At 38.5% G+C, this 15,532-nt stretch overlaps 2 protein-coding genes across 2 annotated transcripts in view; both read right to left on the bottom strand.

Moving 5' to 3' along the window:
• Window positions 1-1,815: 1,815 nt before the first annotated feature.
• Window positions 1,816-15,532, bottom strand: part of LOC127964870 (gamma-crystallin M2-like) — a 95,799-nt gene continuing 82,082 nt past the window's right edge. Inside the window, exons 2-3 of the mRNA XM_052565298.1 lie at window positions 2,217-2,459; window positions 1,816-2,089 (exon numbers count right to left, since the gene is read on the bottom strand). Coding sequence (XP_052421258.1) covers window positions 1,817-2,089; window positions 2,217-2,459 — 516 coding nt within the window. The 3' untranslated portion in view covers window position 1,816. The remainder of the gene's footprint in view (window positions 2,090-2,216; window positions 2,460-15,532) is intronic.
• LOC127964878 (gamma-crystallin M2-like) lies at window positions 12,904-13,743 on the bottom strand. The gene is made up of 3 exons (XM_052565306.1): window positions 13,714-13,743; window positions 13,382-13,624; window positions 12,904-13,176 (listed from the first exon to the last, which is right to left on the bottom strand). The coding sequence occupies exons 1-3, from the start codon at window positions 13,741-13,743 to the stop codon at window positions 12,904-12,906; spliced, it is 546 nt and encodes a 181-aa protein (XP_052421266.1).

Genomic DNA, 15,532 nt, shown 5'->3' with positions numbered 1-15,532 from the left:
GCGCTCTGTAGATGTTTTTCATATCTGTAGGCAAGTAAAAACAGAGTTTCGTGCTGAATTTTACAAAGATTGAGATGTCAGAAAGCGCATGTTTGCTTTCATTATTGAAGTCTTGACAGATTCAAAATATGTATTAATATTATCTGTATGACCAAAAATGACAGAGTATTTTTAGAGTAAGTGAGTGCACCGGCGCCTCCATCTGTCCTGCAGTGATTGCTACTGTTCCATTCCAGACTCTACACACACACTTGACCAGTGCACATTTCTCTAGGTTAAAATTAGATTGAGCGGCCATGTAAAGTTGCTAATACTTACGTATTTCAGATGATAAGCCATATTTTAGGTCAATGAATGATAGAAGAGCATTTGGATGTCCTGCCCAATGTACTGTATTACCACAGTCCGTCACAGACTGTGACTTTGCATGTGGATTTTTTAAAAATAATTTCTGTGACTAAGCGACTAACATATAAATAAATCGTGGCACCTAAAAAACTTATTTGGCGCCTAAGTTTTTTCTTATAGATGGTTTAAACGGCAACAAGATAACCAAACGTCACTGCGCATGCGCGTTTTGTGGACCTAACTTAACTTCCGGTAGACTTCCAAATAGAATCAATAACAGCAGCCAAGTCCCTCTAGAGTAGATATTTTTTGATAACAAACAAAATATGTTTGCTGCGTGGATCAGGCGGACTTAATGAAAATGCAAATTAATTATTTGCCAGCAGGAGATTTTTTAAAGCATAAACATAAAGCGTGAGAAATAGAGGTTTCCCCAGTAACAGCTGTAAACAAAGCAGAGCTGGTACGCTCACACGCTGCTTTATCAGGCATATAACATGCAAGTCTTCCATCAGAAATACAGCGATATAAAAACACCTGTGCCTCGCTTTGATATTTAAACATATAAATGTAAGGAATTATTATTATTAAACGTGCAGTATGTAACGTTACTCATGTTTATTCAACGATGTCTAAAATTGTGGCGAGTCTCCAAAAATTAATAAATGTATGGGAAACACATCCCGCAGCACAACCACCTGAGCCCAACTTCAGTCTACTCATTACCTTAACTTTAACTGCGTTTGTAGAAGGCACTTCAGCCAACAGACCAGAAGTTAACTTAGGTCCAGGCGCATGCGCCAGATGAAACCGTCAATGGGTGTCAATGGCTCCTTGTGAACATCTTGTTCATGTTCTCTTGCTTAATATATTTTTTTAAACCAATAACAAGAAATGCAGGGAAAAGTGTTTAGCAAAGAATTCAGGATCAGATTTAATTGTTGAATCTTTTTATCATCAGGATGTTGTTAACTGCTCCACTCAATTGGCAGTTGCAGTGCTCCTTAATATTCAGGGGGTACTCATAAATTTCTGTTGGTGCTCCTAAGTTTGTTAGGTTGCGAACACCGGTGCTATAATTTTGAGCTCTGAATATGGTAAACAGAAAATGAGGTTGGTTCTTGCATATCACAAGCGTTTTTGGACTCCCACAAAAGCATAGATCTGAAGTGTTTTGGTTCAGCATTGACTAAAAGGTTTATAAGTCATGTAAGAATTAATCCAAATTTAATCACACAAATGTTTCAATAATATTATTCAAATGGACCTAACTATTATGCCTAGCTTGGTTGTACTCATAACTTGAATAATATTTTGTTCAATCTCTTTTTGTATTTTACTATATTTATTTGATTGGATATTTTTATGTGGATTATTCATTAATACAGCTGAAATATTTGCATTAAAGAATGTTCAAAACAAACGTTTAGTGTTGTAGAGAAATTATTTTATTGACCCTTTTAGAACTCTAGTACCAGGAGTCCATGATACGCTTCATGCTCATGAATCTCATGCCACCCATATTGCTGAAGCTCCTGTACTCTCCAGGCCTGAAGTACCACATCCTGCCTCTGTAGTGGGGCTGCTCATAGAAGAGCCAGTGGCCTTCCATCACATGACAGGACTGGCATTGAGACATGCGATAACGGTCCATGATGCTGTCACAATCATCAGTCAGCTCGTACATCTGACCCATGAAGTTCTCCCTCTCATATATCCTCATTCTGTAGGATCCCCTGTACTGTAGTGGAAGAAGTTGTCAGTGGGTGATCTTCTTTTAGCAGTTTGTAGTATCTATTCTGAATTTGGATTAAAATAGATAAAATGAAGTTCCTTTATTACAAATGTAAAATGTTTGAGGAACTTACCATGGGGATCATACGGCAGGACCTGATGCATTCATTCATTCCAAACATAGACATGTAATCGGCATATTCTCCTCTCCTAAAGAAATACTGATTTCCCATGTAGTTGGGGCGATCATACATCATCCAGCATCCACTGTGCACTCTGCAAGAGTGACAGCGGTTCATGTAGGAGGAGAAGTCACCACAGTCGCTCATACACTCATAAGAGCGACCCTGGAAGTTCCTGTCCTCGTAGAAGATGACCTGAGACAAAAATAAAATGTTCAGCATTAACTAAATTGCTGTTTATTAACAACATTACCCAACACGATATCCAATTGAATCTTCAAAAAAATATTTGTTGTATTGAAATTGTAGGGATTTGTTTTATATCAGTTAGAGAAGAAAAGCAATCAGTTATCAGAAAAGCAAAAAAAAAAAAACGTGTAGTTTAATAAGATTTTGAGAATGTTAGAATTTTGAGAATTCTTTGATCTTGGCTTACCTTTCCATGCATGGTTGCAGTTGTGATTTTTTCCAAATTCACTACTGTAATGACAGCCTGATGCCTTATTTATACCATATGGACTCTGAAAGAATTTGTATTCCTATTGTTTAAAAATGCCTTAGTCAGCTGCATGGTGTAGTGAGTTGTACAGTTTGCTACTACAGACCTGAAAGGGTTATTATTTCAAGCCTTGTAGTGGAGAATATTATACATTTCTGCTTGTAAAGCAATTCCAGAGGTATGAACACACTTTAAAAACCCAAAATACAGGTTATACTAAGTACACTTTTGTAACCTTGGCCTGTATATCTTAATCCTCTTCATCCTCTTCATAAGGCCACATGGAGGAAGTTAACAAACCTGTATTTTTATTAATGTTTTAATGTTTAAAAATTTATTTTTAATGTCAACTTATATATAAGAATACATTTGAATCTCAATAAATTAGTGAAACTTGTGTATTAAATAAATTCAATGCACACATTTAAAAACACCAATTCATCTTAATGTGAGACAAAATCATCACGGTTAAAACAATCAAGGACTTAATCTACTTCAGTCTGTGAAGCGATGTGAAGCCATTTGCATTTTGAGAGAGAAAGAGAGTGCGCTGTGATTCATTCACTCTGTTTATGAAATTATGTCTCACAGATACTTTTTCAAATTACTTTATCAGTTATTTAGGTCAAGGTCAACTTTATTTATATAGCACCTTTAAACAACATTGCCCAAAGTGCTTCACAGTAACACAATACAATGATAAAATACAGTTATTTAAGTTTAAAAACAACTTTACCCATAAAACCAAATAAAAATCAGGAATAAGAATTTAACTCACTAAGATCAACATATCCAACACTTAACGATAGGCCTAAGAAAATAGATACGTTTTCAATGATGATTTAAAAGATAAAAAATATGATAATCTATCAGATTGAGGTAACAAATTCCACAGCTTAGGGTATATATATATATATATATATATATATATATATATATATATATATATATATATATATATATATATATATATATATATATATATATATATATATATATATATATATATATATATATATATATATATATATATTTATATGCATAAAAAAGTTACTTATTTAAAAAAGGGAAACTTTCAAATATTCCAGATTCATTACATGTGAAATAAAAAATGAAATATTTTTTTTGATGATATCAAAGCACATTAAATGCAAAGTTGACTAGAAGGAAGAAATTGTATAGGAAAAGGTGCATTGTCCCAACTTTTATATAGTTCAGCTAGGATCTCGAGGTACCTGCCTTGCATGTTTAGGGGGTTCCCTTGTTGTCCTCCTTGCAGACTGTGGTTTCCAAAAAAGTTTGTAGATAGGCTGGAAGTCCAATAGTTTTTCAAAGAAGCCAATGGTGGGGCGTTGGCTGAAGTTGTGGGCTGATTAAAATTTTGATGCCAGTGCAGTCAGAGTTGGACTCAAAGAGAGCTTTGTGCCAAAACTTACCTCAAAACACAAAACTCTCAATGGAAAGAAAATAAATGAAGTAAAAGAATAAAAGGATTTAACAGCACTGATTGTTTTTTCTTCTCATTGCAGCTGGCATTCAGGCCGAAGCATGCTATAGCGATGCTCAAAGAATGCAAAAAGTGATGGCAAAAAGCGGCGGCTAAAAGCATTATTTGATGGAGTCCTAAGTTTTTAAGCTGGGATGTTGGACACATCCCAAATGGTGTCTTGACCAATTAGACATTGTCTTAGCTCGGGTGTTGCTGTTTCTTGTCCCAATACATAAATCAACATGATTTATAGAAATGTTTAAACCATGAATCTTCAAACACATAACTACCTAAGATGAATATACAGTGCATTGCAAAAGTAATTCTTAAAAAAAAAAAAAAATTTTGTAATGTTGCTGCCTTTTGTTAAACTGCTTTAAATTGATTTTTTTCCACATCAATCAATCACATCTGCACTACATACACCATATTTACAAAGCAAAAACAGAATTGTCACAACTTCATGAATTTCTTCTTTGTGCTTAGGGTCATTATCCTGTTGGAAGATGAACCTTCTGCACAGTTTGAGTTTCTGAATGCTCTGGACTGGGTTTTCTTTAAGGCTATATCTGTATTTTGGTGCATTGAACTTTTCTTCTACTCTGATGTGTTTCTTCTACTCTGATAAGTTTGTTTCCATGTGATTTTTTGCAGAATGCGATATATCCGCTCGAGCAATCACAGTGCACCATTCTACGCACTGTAAACAATAACAACCAATCACAGAGCACCATTCCGTGCACTTTAGACAGTAATGGCAGCACTTTGAATACATTTGGCATCTTAGTTTTACTCATCTACTTTGTACTTTGTGATCAACAAACAAGGGCTGCACGATAAATCAAATGTGACTGTCATCCGCATATTAACGGTAAATTTATGGTGAATATGGTGCTAAATTTACAAAGTTATTCTTTATTATCTATAACAACTTGTACACTATACATTTAGCAACATATGCATTTATTTAATTGCTGTTGAATATAATTAGTTGTTTGGTTAGATTACTATTACATTTGTTTATATATATTTTTATATAAACAAATGCAATAGTAGTCTAAGCAAACAACTAATTATATGTAACAGCAAGTTAAGTAAATAATTTAATATGGTGCTAAATGTATCATATAAAAGTTCTATATCATCTATCTACATATCTGTATCTGTATCTCTCTCTCTGTCTCTCTAATATATATATATATATATATATATATATATATATATATATATATATATATATATATATATATATATATATATATATATATAGCTGTGTCCAAATTCAGGGTCTACATCCTTCGGAGGACGCATTTGAAGGATGTTACGTCACAGCGCCGCGACGAAGGCTGTCCAAATTCGCAGGATCCTTCAAATGCGGTCCACAAATGCGTCCTCCTTTTCCCCGAATTGTCCTACCTATCCCATAATTCTTTTTCGGCAGGACGAAGCGAGCTGTAGCGGAGTGGGGGAGGAGTATTATTTTCGATGTTTTTTAAAAACTGGCTTTTCAAAAATATATATTTTCAGTGGTTTTCTAGTTAGGCATTTTGTTTTAGCGTTAAGCATTTTTTTTTTTTTACATTTGTACGTGTATATGTAAAAAAAAAAAAAAAGTTTACTTTTTTGCCTGTGTGAATATCCCCTTACACACAGCTTATTTGTTAGTGATTGAAGCTGTTTTTAACGCTTCTAAGGAGGAAAGAGCAGACAGAAGTGTTTATAAAGCTCCGGGGAGAGAACGATGAGCTCTTCACCCACATCTTGCTTGGCGCTGTCACGGTTGCTAGGCGACAGGATATGAGCAACGGTTAAGGGAGGGAACTGAAAGAAGGGTAGGCTGTCCAAATTCACAAACACCGACTTCCGGTTTTTGCGGTCGTCGGAGGACCCATCCTCCTTCAACCGGGTAGGAAGGATCCTAAGGAGAATGCAGACCCTGAATTTGGACACAGCCTATATATATATATATATATATATATATATATATATATATATATATTATGCATAATGTGAATGCCCAATAATTTTGTCCTATTAAATTAGGTAAGGTAAAGAAAATATTATTATATTACCCCAACTCTACAGTCTCTTCACTGGCTACCTAAGTTCTGTATCAGTTACAAATTATTATTACTCACCTATAAGGCCCTTAATGGTTTAGCTCTTGCGTACCTAACTAAGGTCACAAAATGCTGGACTTTTGGTAGTACCTACAGTAATATAGCAAAGTCCACTAAAGAAGGTAGAGCTTTTTCGCAATTGGCTCCCAAACTCTGGAATAACCTTCCTGATAATGTTTGGGGTTCACACACACTCTCTATGTTTAAATCTAGATTAAAATCACATCTCTTTGGCCAAGCATTCAAATAATACGTCTCATAATTTTGGACTGCAGTTATAACTGATCAAATGCACATTATAATTATTTAGCTTGGGTTAAAGTAATTAGTTGATGATGGCAACCCTGAAACAACAGACAAAACTATCAAATTTAGTTTTTGTTTTTTGTTTGTTTAGTTTGATTGCGTGTTATAATAATTACTGTTAATAGTGTCCATCGTCTGTTTGATTACGTCTTTAATTGATTATTTCGTACATTTCTGCCATATGTAAATAAACTGAAACTTACCACTGATTGTTACAAACACGCCAGGTTCCGCCTCCACACAATCACAGCGCACACCCTCACCTGAGTATTAGATCACATCTACCTGCTCCTCATCACCCACTCATCAACGCTGCACTACAAAAGCCACACACACGCACCCAGTCTTTGTCCGGTCACGTTCGTGACAAGATCATTCCTGTATGCTTACTATAAGGACTAACTCCTCTTCTACTCTCTCCAGAGATTTTCTCCGAAAGACCCAGTTCCCCGAAGTGTGCGTGTGTGTGGTTCACCGTCCCTCCAAGAAGTCACAGCCTTACCTGCACTGATCCAAACTCCTTGTCATTCCTCACTACCTGCTCCTCTGCTTGTGTCTTTATAATAAAACATCTTCATCTGTTACTCCTCAGCTTCCCGAGTGATCCGTAACAGATGACCGGACCTGCACTGCCAGACACAAGCATGAGCCTCACGGACCACTTTCAAGATCTGGTTGATGCACTCTGTCGAACACTCATGGCAGCCCCAGCATCTCCTCCACCAGCGAGCACTTCCGCCGACCCTGTCATCACTTCCTCACCTGCCTATTCTAGGGCACCCATGGCTGGAGCAGCACAACCCCGTGATTTCCTGGAAAACGGGTGAGATCCTGAAGTGGGGTGAAGCCTGTTCTCAATCATGCATCTCTGGTTGTCCTATTCCAGTTGAACACCCCCCTGATCCACTACCAGTCTACTCCACATCTTTTGAGAGCCCTGTCGAGAACCAATTCATCACCATTACTCATTTCTATGCTGCCTTCAGCGATGTCTTCTTCCCTAAGCAGGCCTCCAAGCTGCCTCCACACCGGCCGTGGGACTGTGCTATCGATCTGCTGCCGGATGAACCAGTGCCAAAGGGAAGGATATACCCCCTATCCATTCCCGAGGAGACGGCCATGGAGGAAGATATCAAGAAGGCGCTGGCCCAAGGGTATATTCGTCCATCTACCTCCCCTGTTGCTTCAAGCTTCTTCTTCGTGGCTAAGAAGGATGGAGGTTTGAGACCATGCATTGATTACAGAGCACTCAATAAAATCACTCTTAAATTCCGGTACCCACTTCCCCTCGTCCCTGCTGCCCTGGAACATCTCCGTGGTGCCAATGTGTTCACCAAGTTGGACCTTCGCAGCGCTTATAACCTCAACCGGATACGTGAGGGGGACGAGTGGAAGACCGCCTTCACCACCCCTTCTGGCCACTTTGAGTACTGTGTCATGCCGTATGGGCTTGTTAACGCCCCCTCCGTATTCCAGGACTTCATTCATGAGGTGCTCCGGGATTTCCTCCACAAGTCTGTCCCAGTATACATTGACGATATCCTGATCTATTCCCGGAGCTTGGCAGAACATCAGCGCCATGTTGCAGAGGTCCTGCAACGCCTGAGGGACTACCAGCTCTATCTCAAAGCCGAAAAGTGTTCCTTCCATTAGCCCTCAGTGCAGTTCCTTGGAGCATTCCATTCCCTCCTAGGTGTGGCCATCAGCCTGTCCTTCGGCTATCACCCCCAGTCAAATGGGTAGACGGAAAGGAAGGTCCAGGAGATTGACCCTTCCTCCGTACCTTCTGCCACAGTCACCAGAACTCCTGGAACCAAATCCTGGGGTGGGCCGAGTACGCACAAAACTCCCTCCGTCAACCCACCACCGGACTCACCCCCTTCCAGTGCGTACTCTGCTACCAACCACCTCTGTTCCCCTGGTCAGGAGAGCCCTCGGATGTCCCCGCCATCGGACACTACTGGTTCCCGGAGAGCGAGAGGGTCTGGGACACGGCTCGCCACCAACTACAGCGGGCATTTCGCAGACGCAGGACGACAGCTGACCTTCGCCGGTCCGAGGCTCCCCACTACCAACCCGGTCAGAAGGTCTGGCTGTCCACCCGGGACATCCGCCTGCGTCTACCCTGCCGCAAGCTCAGTCCCAGATTCATTGGCGCGTTCACCATCACCCAGCAGATAAATCTGGTAACGTATAAACTCCAGCTCCCTCCTGAGTACCGGATTCACCCCACATTCCATGTGTCAGTCCTAAAACCTCACCATCCTTCTGTTTCTCCCTCCACAGAACCTGGTGGAACGGAAGCTCCCCCTCCTCTCCTCCTAGATGACGGCACAGCCTATACAGTCAAGGACATCCTGGACTCCAGCTGGAATATCTAGTGGACTGGGAAGGATACGGTCCAGAGGAACGTTCCTGGGTCCCACGCAACGACATCTTGGATCCCACCTTACTTGATACCTTCGATTACATTCATCCCAATCGACCAGATCCCAGGGGAAGAGGACGCCCACCACGTCGTCGGGGTCCCCGGCCCTCAGGAGCGGGTAGTGGGGAGGAGGGTACTGTTACAAACATGCCAGGTTCCGCCTCCACACAATCACAGCGCACACCCTCACCTGAGTATTAGATCACATCAACCTGCTCCTCATCACCCACTCATCAACGCTGCACTACAAAAGCCACACACACGCACCCAGTCTTTGTCCGGTCAAGTTCGCGACAAGATCATTCCTGTATGCTTACTATAAGGACTAACTCCTCTTCTACTCTCTCCAGAGATTCTCTCCGAAAGACCCAGTTCCCCGAAGTGTGTGTGGTTCACCGTCCCTCCAAGAAGTCACAGCTTTACCTGCACGGATCCAAACTCCTTGTCACTCCACACTACCTGCTCCTCTGCTTGTGTCTTTATAATAAAACATCTTCATCTGTTACTCCTCAGCTTCCCAAGTGATCCGTAACACTGGTAATCTACTACTAAATATTGTTGAAACTTCATTTTCTGTAAAGTTGCTTTGCAATGATTTTGTAAGAAGCACTATACAAATTTGATTATGATTGTAGTTTTGCATAGCTTGTCAGTGTTAATGTTTTTATTAATGCCATTTATGTTTTTGTTAATACAGCACATAGCACTAGTCAACTAAATGAATGTAACAAGGCAAAGATTAATATATGTTTTGAAGTTAGGGAAATTTTAGAATTTCTGTGGTCTAATGTGATATTGTTGTCTAGTTCTTGTTCATGGTGAAATTTTCTTTTATTGCTTTAATTAATTTGTACAAGATGACCCGCAGAATTCATTTTGGAAGCGATGACTGATGGATGTATTTTTAGTCCAGTGCCTGTATATTTCAATATGAAAAATAATTTTCATATTGATTCAATGGATTTATTGCATTTGAGAAAAAAACGTAGCATGGAAACCATTTAATAATAAATCTTTGAAAATCAAATCCTGGATTTAAATTTTTAATGTTATTATAACCTAAATATGCTATGTGAATGTTTGAAACAGAAAATAGTGGTTTTCATCTGGCCACTTTCTTGGTAAAGAAAAAATAGTTTTACTCAAATTAATCAAAATGGATCTTTTTTGTTTCTTGGAACCACATACATGTGAAGGCAGTTTCTGTGCCATTCTGTGAATGTGGAGACATTCTGTGAACATGAGGATGTGCTTTGTGAGGAATGAAAGTTTTAGAAGGTGCCTGGTCTTCGTCCTGGGTGGAGGAAACCAATCTGAGGAAGTCTTTAGCTCATGATTTCTATCACGGATTAACATGTGATGGTCATGATGTGCATCTGTTTGACCATTAATCTTGGTTACTTGCCCCAAATTTGACAAACTTGTAATTGTCAATAAGTGTTCTTTTGTTTAATGTTGAAAGCTGTTTGAATCTGCTAGTTTGTTAGGCTCACTTCAGACTCATGGCACCAGGGAATCGTGGACAGATTTATGACATTGTTTGTTATCCTCTTTGTGGAATTTGGCTCTTTGTCTAATTTGCTCTGATAACCTACACCATGCTCAGATGTCTTCAGGAAAAGTGCTACCAAGCCATATATATATTGGGGCTGACAAACAGCACTCACCCACCAAGGTGCTATCTGGCACCAAGACATTAGCAATAGATTTGCTCAGTATTATCAATATTAATATTATATAATAATGTTATCTGGGGAATTTGGAGTATAGGGTAACTTGAACCTTTGAATTTGAAGTCTAATTATTTATTTATTTTTTTTACATTTTTGCCTTTAATTGTGACAGGATAGTTTAGAGTCGACATGAAGCGAAAGGAGGTGGGGGGTTGGGGGAAGGTCCTTGATTCGGGATTCAAACTCATGATTGCACAAAGGTGCTGCATGTCGACATGATGCAGAGAAGGCTTTTGGCGCCAACATAACCTTGAACTCTTCATCATGTTCCTGAACAATGTGTGCAGTGTGCATTGTCCTGTCCTGCAAAATGAAATTACCTAGTTTTTCCAACCTTTTGAGAAATTTGGGAGTAAGTAAATAAAGCAGAATTTACTCCTGTGTCTTCTGGCTGAATTCAAATTTCAGTTGGATGCAGTATATTAATGTCCTCTCATGTCCTCAGTCAATTTTTGGACTTGTTTTAATTTGCCTTCAGTGAGGAAAATAATGGACATGTTTTGAGAACATGACTGTTCCTGTTGGATGTTTTGGTTCTTAGTCCTTATTTTGCAAATGTTTGAGCTTGTTTGCATGTGTTTCTGTCTAACTAGTTTTTGATTTTCTTTATATTGTCCCTTTTTCTCCTGTCTCACCAGCCCATGGCTCACAACCTTTTCTGATCACAGGCTGCTCCAGCCACTGAACCTTCTACTACTAATGAGATTGCTGGGCCTATAAGCACATATTCTGGATCTATTGGTTGCTGGCCATTGGTTTATATTGTCATTTTTGTGCCTTTTACCATGCCCATCTTGATGACCCAGTAGCCTTGCCTACTGCTACAGCCCTGAAGCAGTGCGAGACATGTTGGCACTGTTACAGCCCATCAGGCACTTGCAGGGTGGGGGAGTGGTTTTCCCTTTGATGCCCAAAATGCCCTTTTGTCAAGGCATGTTTTTTTTATTACGTTTTTTTTATTAAACACCTTTTTATGAAGGCCTGCACAATCTAACTATTAGGAAAATAAATTAATAATAATTTAGCCATAAACAAAATTATCCACACAATGACCTTTCACTTGACGATCTCATATGGGTCGATCACTCACGTTCAGACACCTACCAGATGCCATCAATAATGTCCGCAACTGCCAATAAGTGGAGTTCTCAGCATAGCAGTGTGTTTGTTTACTCATATTATTCAGTTATTATTGAATTTATTATTACATGAAGAGATCATGCACTGCTGCATCAAGGGGCTATGATATTTTTGTTCAATATTTTCCTAATGACAATTTTATGATTGGTTTATAAAGGCTACTATGAAATCCTTTTTCCCATTTTTATAACATAATAAGGCAGGAAATATATTTTATAGTTTCTATACCAAATAATGTCAATCAGTACTGCATTATTCATATAGCTTATTTATTACCTGAAGATAACTTGAAAAAACACACATAAACCACATATTTCCCAGTTGTGTGTTTATTGTCTTCACATTTCATTGGTAAAAATGTATTACAGCAGATTGCCAGATGCCTTTGTCCATATTAGGGATTTCCTAAGTTATTACTTCTATGAATCTGTTTTGGCTTTCTGTGCGAGAGCGCCCTCCAGCTTTGAATATGAATGAAACGTGCACTGCTGTGTTTAGCGCTTTGTAATGTTCACATTGCCTCATTTTGAATATGGATAAAATGCCAAGTCATGCATAGACTATCTTGTCTCTTTGAATTTAAATCTAGATTTAAATCTAGAAACCTCTATGTCAGCGGTTCTCAATTCCAGTCCTTTGTTAACACCCTTGCTCTGCACATTTTGAATGTCTCTCTTTGTTAACACACCTGATTCAGATAATCAGCTTGTTAGAAGTGAGTTCTGACTGTGTTCCGATTGTCGAAGATGGTCTGACCCAAATTGAGTGTAGATTGGAACTTGATTGGAAGAAAACTGACTGAAGTTGTAAGATATCTAAAGAATTCAGCAGTTTTAGAAAAAATATTTTTGACCTCTAAGTGCTTTGATCAGAAGTATTTTATTGTTGAATAACAAATTTTTCTCACATTAATACAATTTCTTTTTAATAGAAGGAATCATTGATGCGCCTTGTGCTCATGAATCTCATGCCACCCATATCTCTGAAGCTCCTGTACTCTCCAGGTCTGAAGTACCACATCCTGCCTCTGTAGTGGGGCTGCTCATACATGAGCCAGTGGCCGTCCATCACATGACAGGACTGGCATTGAGACATGCGATAACGGTCCATGATGTTGTCACAGTCGTCCATCATCTCGTACATCTGACCCATAAAGTTCTCTCTTTCATAGATCCTCATTCTGAAGGATCCCTTGTGCTGCAAATATAAAACAGAAATGTAAAAGTTAAATGGCTAAATGCTAAGTTGTTGTGAGAGCATGTATGAATGAATTGTCTCTCCTCAACCACCACCATGAGTGACAAGGGTCAGTTGATGGAATTTGGCCAAGACCCCTACTCTTTACTAGAAGAGCATTTAGCAGCCAGTTCTGTGGTAAGTCAAGTATGTATTATTCTCTTACCATAGGGATCATACGGCAAGATCTGATGCAGTCACTCATGCCAAACATAGACATGTAATCAGCATAGTCTCCCCTCCTAAAGAAATACTGATTTCCCATGTAGTTGGGACGATCGTACATCATGAAGCAGCCACTTTCCACTTTGCAAGAGTGGCAGCGACTCAAGTAAGGAGACATGTCAGCACAGTCACCCATACACTCATAAGAGCGACCCTGGAAGTTCCTGTCCTCATAGAAGACCGCCTGACGAGATTAAGCATAAGGTTACAAAGAATTTTAGGTATGCATTAAGTATACATTTTTCATTTAGAGAAAGGGATGCCATTACTTACCCTGCACATGCTCATGCCTGCTGTAGTCATTTTTTTTTATTTTATTTTTTATTGTTATTATTTGATACTCTTCTGTTTACACAGCTCTGTTGTCCCGTCAGGTCTCGCCCTTACTTTTATACCCGGGCGAATTGAATAAAACTGTGTGCATGCTATTGAGATTGAAGACAACCCCATGACTCAGCAGATCAGTGTGGAAGCATTCAGAGTGCATTCATTGTGGTCCATTTTGACATAACCTACAGGTCGTATACGCTTTCCACAATATTGTTTTCAGACATTTTGAAATATGCTTTTTTCAAAGTCTTTCTTTTTGTAAAAAACAACATTGATCAAATAAATCTGTTTAAATAAGGCCTGTTTATATAGCTACTGCATTACTATTGGCTTTTAAATCTCTTGTGTGGTTAGACTTTTAATCCCTAAATAATGCTTTAAATATTAGACATAATAAACTATTAACACTAGAAAAAAATAGCATTATTACAATTCTTCTAGTTGGAGTTTATAATAGCAAAATAAACATTAAAAAATTACAGCACAGACATTTGATGTATTTGGAATGTTTGCACACTTCATAAACACAGCTCTCAGTCAAATTCACTGATTTCCCTTTTCCCTATATTTGTAATTTTAAGTTAAATGCTTCCTAGGTGTGTATATAAAGCACTGTTGATCGTGTAGTATAACCCACGGAATGTAATATATGAAGAAAACCCAAGAAGGCACATGTACAGGCCTATCTGAAATTTGCCAATGAACATCTAAGTGATTCAGAGAAGGATTGGGAGAAAATGCTGTGGTCAGATGAGACCAAAATTGAGCTTTTTGGCATTATCTCAACTCACCATGTTTGGAGTTAGAGAAATGATAACTATAATCTCATGAACACCATCCCTATAGTCAAGCACAGAGGTAGAAACATGCTTTTGGGCTGTTTCTCTGTTAAGGGATCAGGATGACTTCACCACCTTGAGGGGCCAATGGATGGGGCCATCTACAGTAAAATCTTGAATGGGAACCTCCTTCCCTCTGCCAGAATACTGGAGATGGGTCATGGATGGGTCTTCCAGCCTGACATACTGCCAAGGGAGCAAAAGGAGTGTCTCAAGAAGAAGCACTTCAAGGTCAAGAAGAAGCCTAACCAGTCCCCAGACCTTAGACCTTTAGAAAATATGTGAAATTAAGCTGTTAAATACCCAAAGCAGTCCTTATTGGAGCAATAAAATATACTGCAGCAATCCTCAGCTCCCACACCTCATGAGCCAATGACACACGGCAGGCCTCCAATTGATAAGTGTGGTAAAACAACAACTATGGCCATCACATCATTAAATTCCTCTTTACAACACAGGAAATTATCTGAGAGTTAGAGAAAGAGCTCACTGCAAATGAGAAAAGAAAATTTGTTGAGATTGTAGTAAAATAATGAGCTTCAAGAGGTAATCACCTGAAATATATATATATATATATATATATATATATATATATATATATACATATATATATATATATATATATATATATATATATATATATATATATATATATATATATATAAAAGCATATATACATATATGCTTTATATATATTATTATTATTTTTTTATTTTTATTTTTTTCCAGTAATTTTAGCAGATGTGACATTTTGTGTAAGTCACACTAAATAATTAAGAATGGATGGACTAACAGAAAAAACAGTCCCTCTAACATTTCTATTCTATTTTCTGCCATGTTTGGCCTGTAGATGTCAGTATAAATTCAAACACGAGGCAAAGAGTCACTAACATTACTGACTGCACCTTTAATCAGTTTATGTG

Source organism: Carassius gibelio, chromosome B9 (genome assembly GCF_023724105.1).
Source record: "Carassius gibelio isolate Cgi1373 ecotype wild population from Czech Republic chromosome B9, carGib1.2-hapl.c, whole genome shotgun sequence".
NCBI classification, from domain to species: domain Eukaryota; kingdom Metazoa; phylum Chordata; class Actinopteri; order Cypriniformes; family Cyprinidae; genus Carassius; species Carassius gibelio.
Note: the sequence above shows the minus strand (reverse complement) of the source record. Positions and strands in the feature narration are given on the sequence as shown.

Excerpts from the sequence above, each read along its gene's own strand:
- LOC127964878 (XM_052565306.1), bottom strand. The coding sequence starts at position 13,743 with ATGACTACAGCAGGCATGAGCATGTGCAGG. Across the intron at positions 13,625-13,713 it reads CAGGCATGAGCATGTGCAGG|GCGGTCTTCTATGAGGACAG; the intron begins GTAAGTAATGGC and ends TAATCTCGTCAG. Across the intron at positions 13,177-13,381 it reads CTTGCCGTATGATCCCTATG|CACAAGGGATCCTTCAGAAT; the intron begins GTAAGAGAATAA and ends TTATATTTGCAG.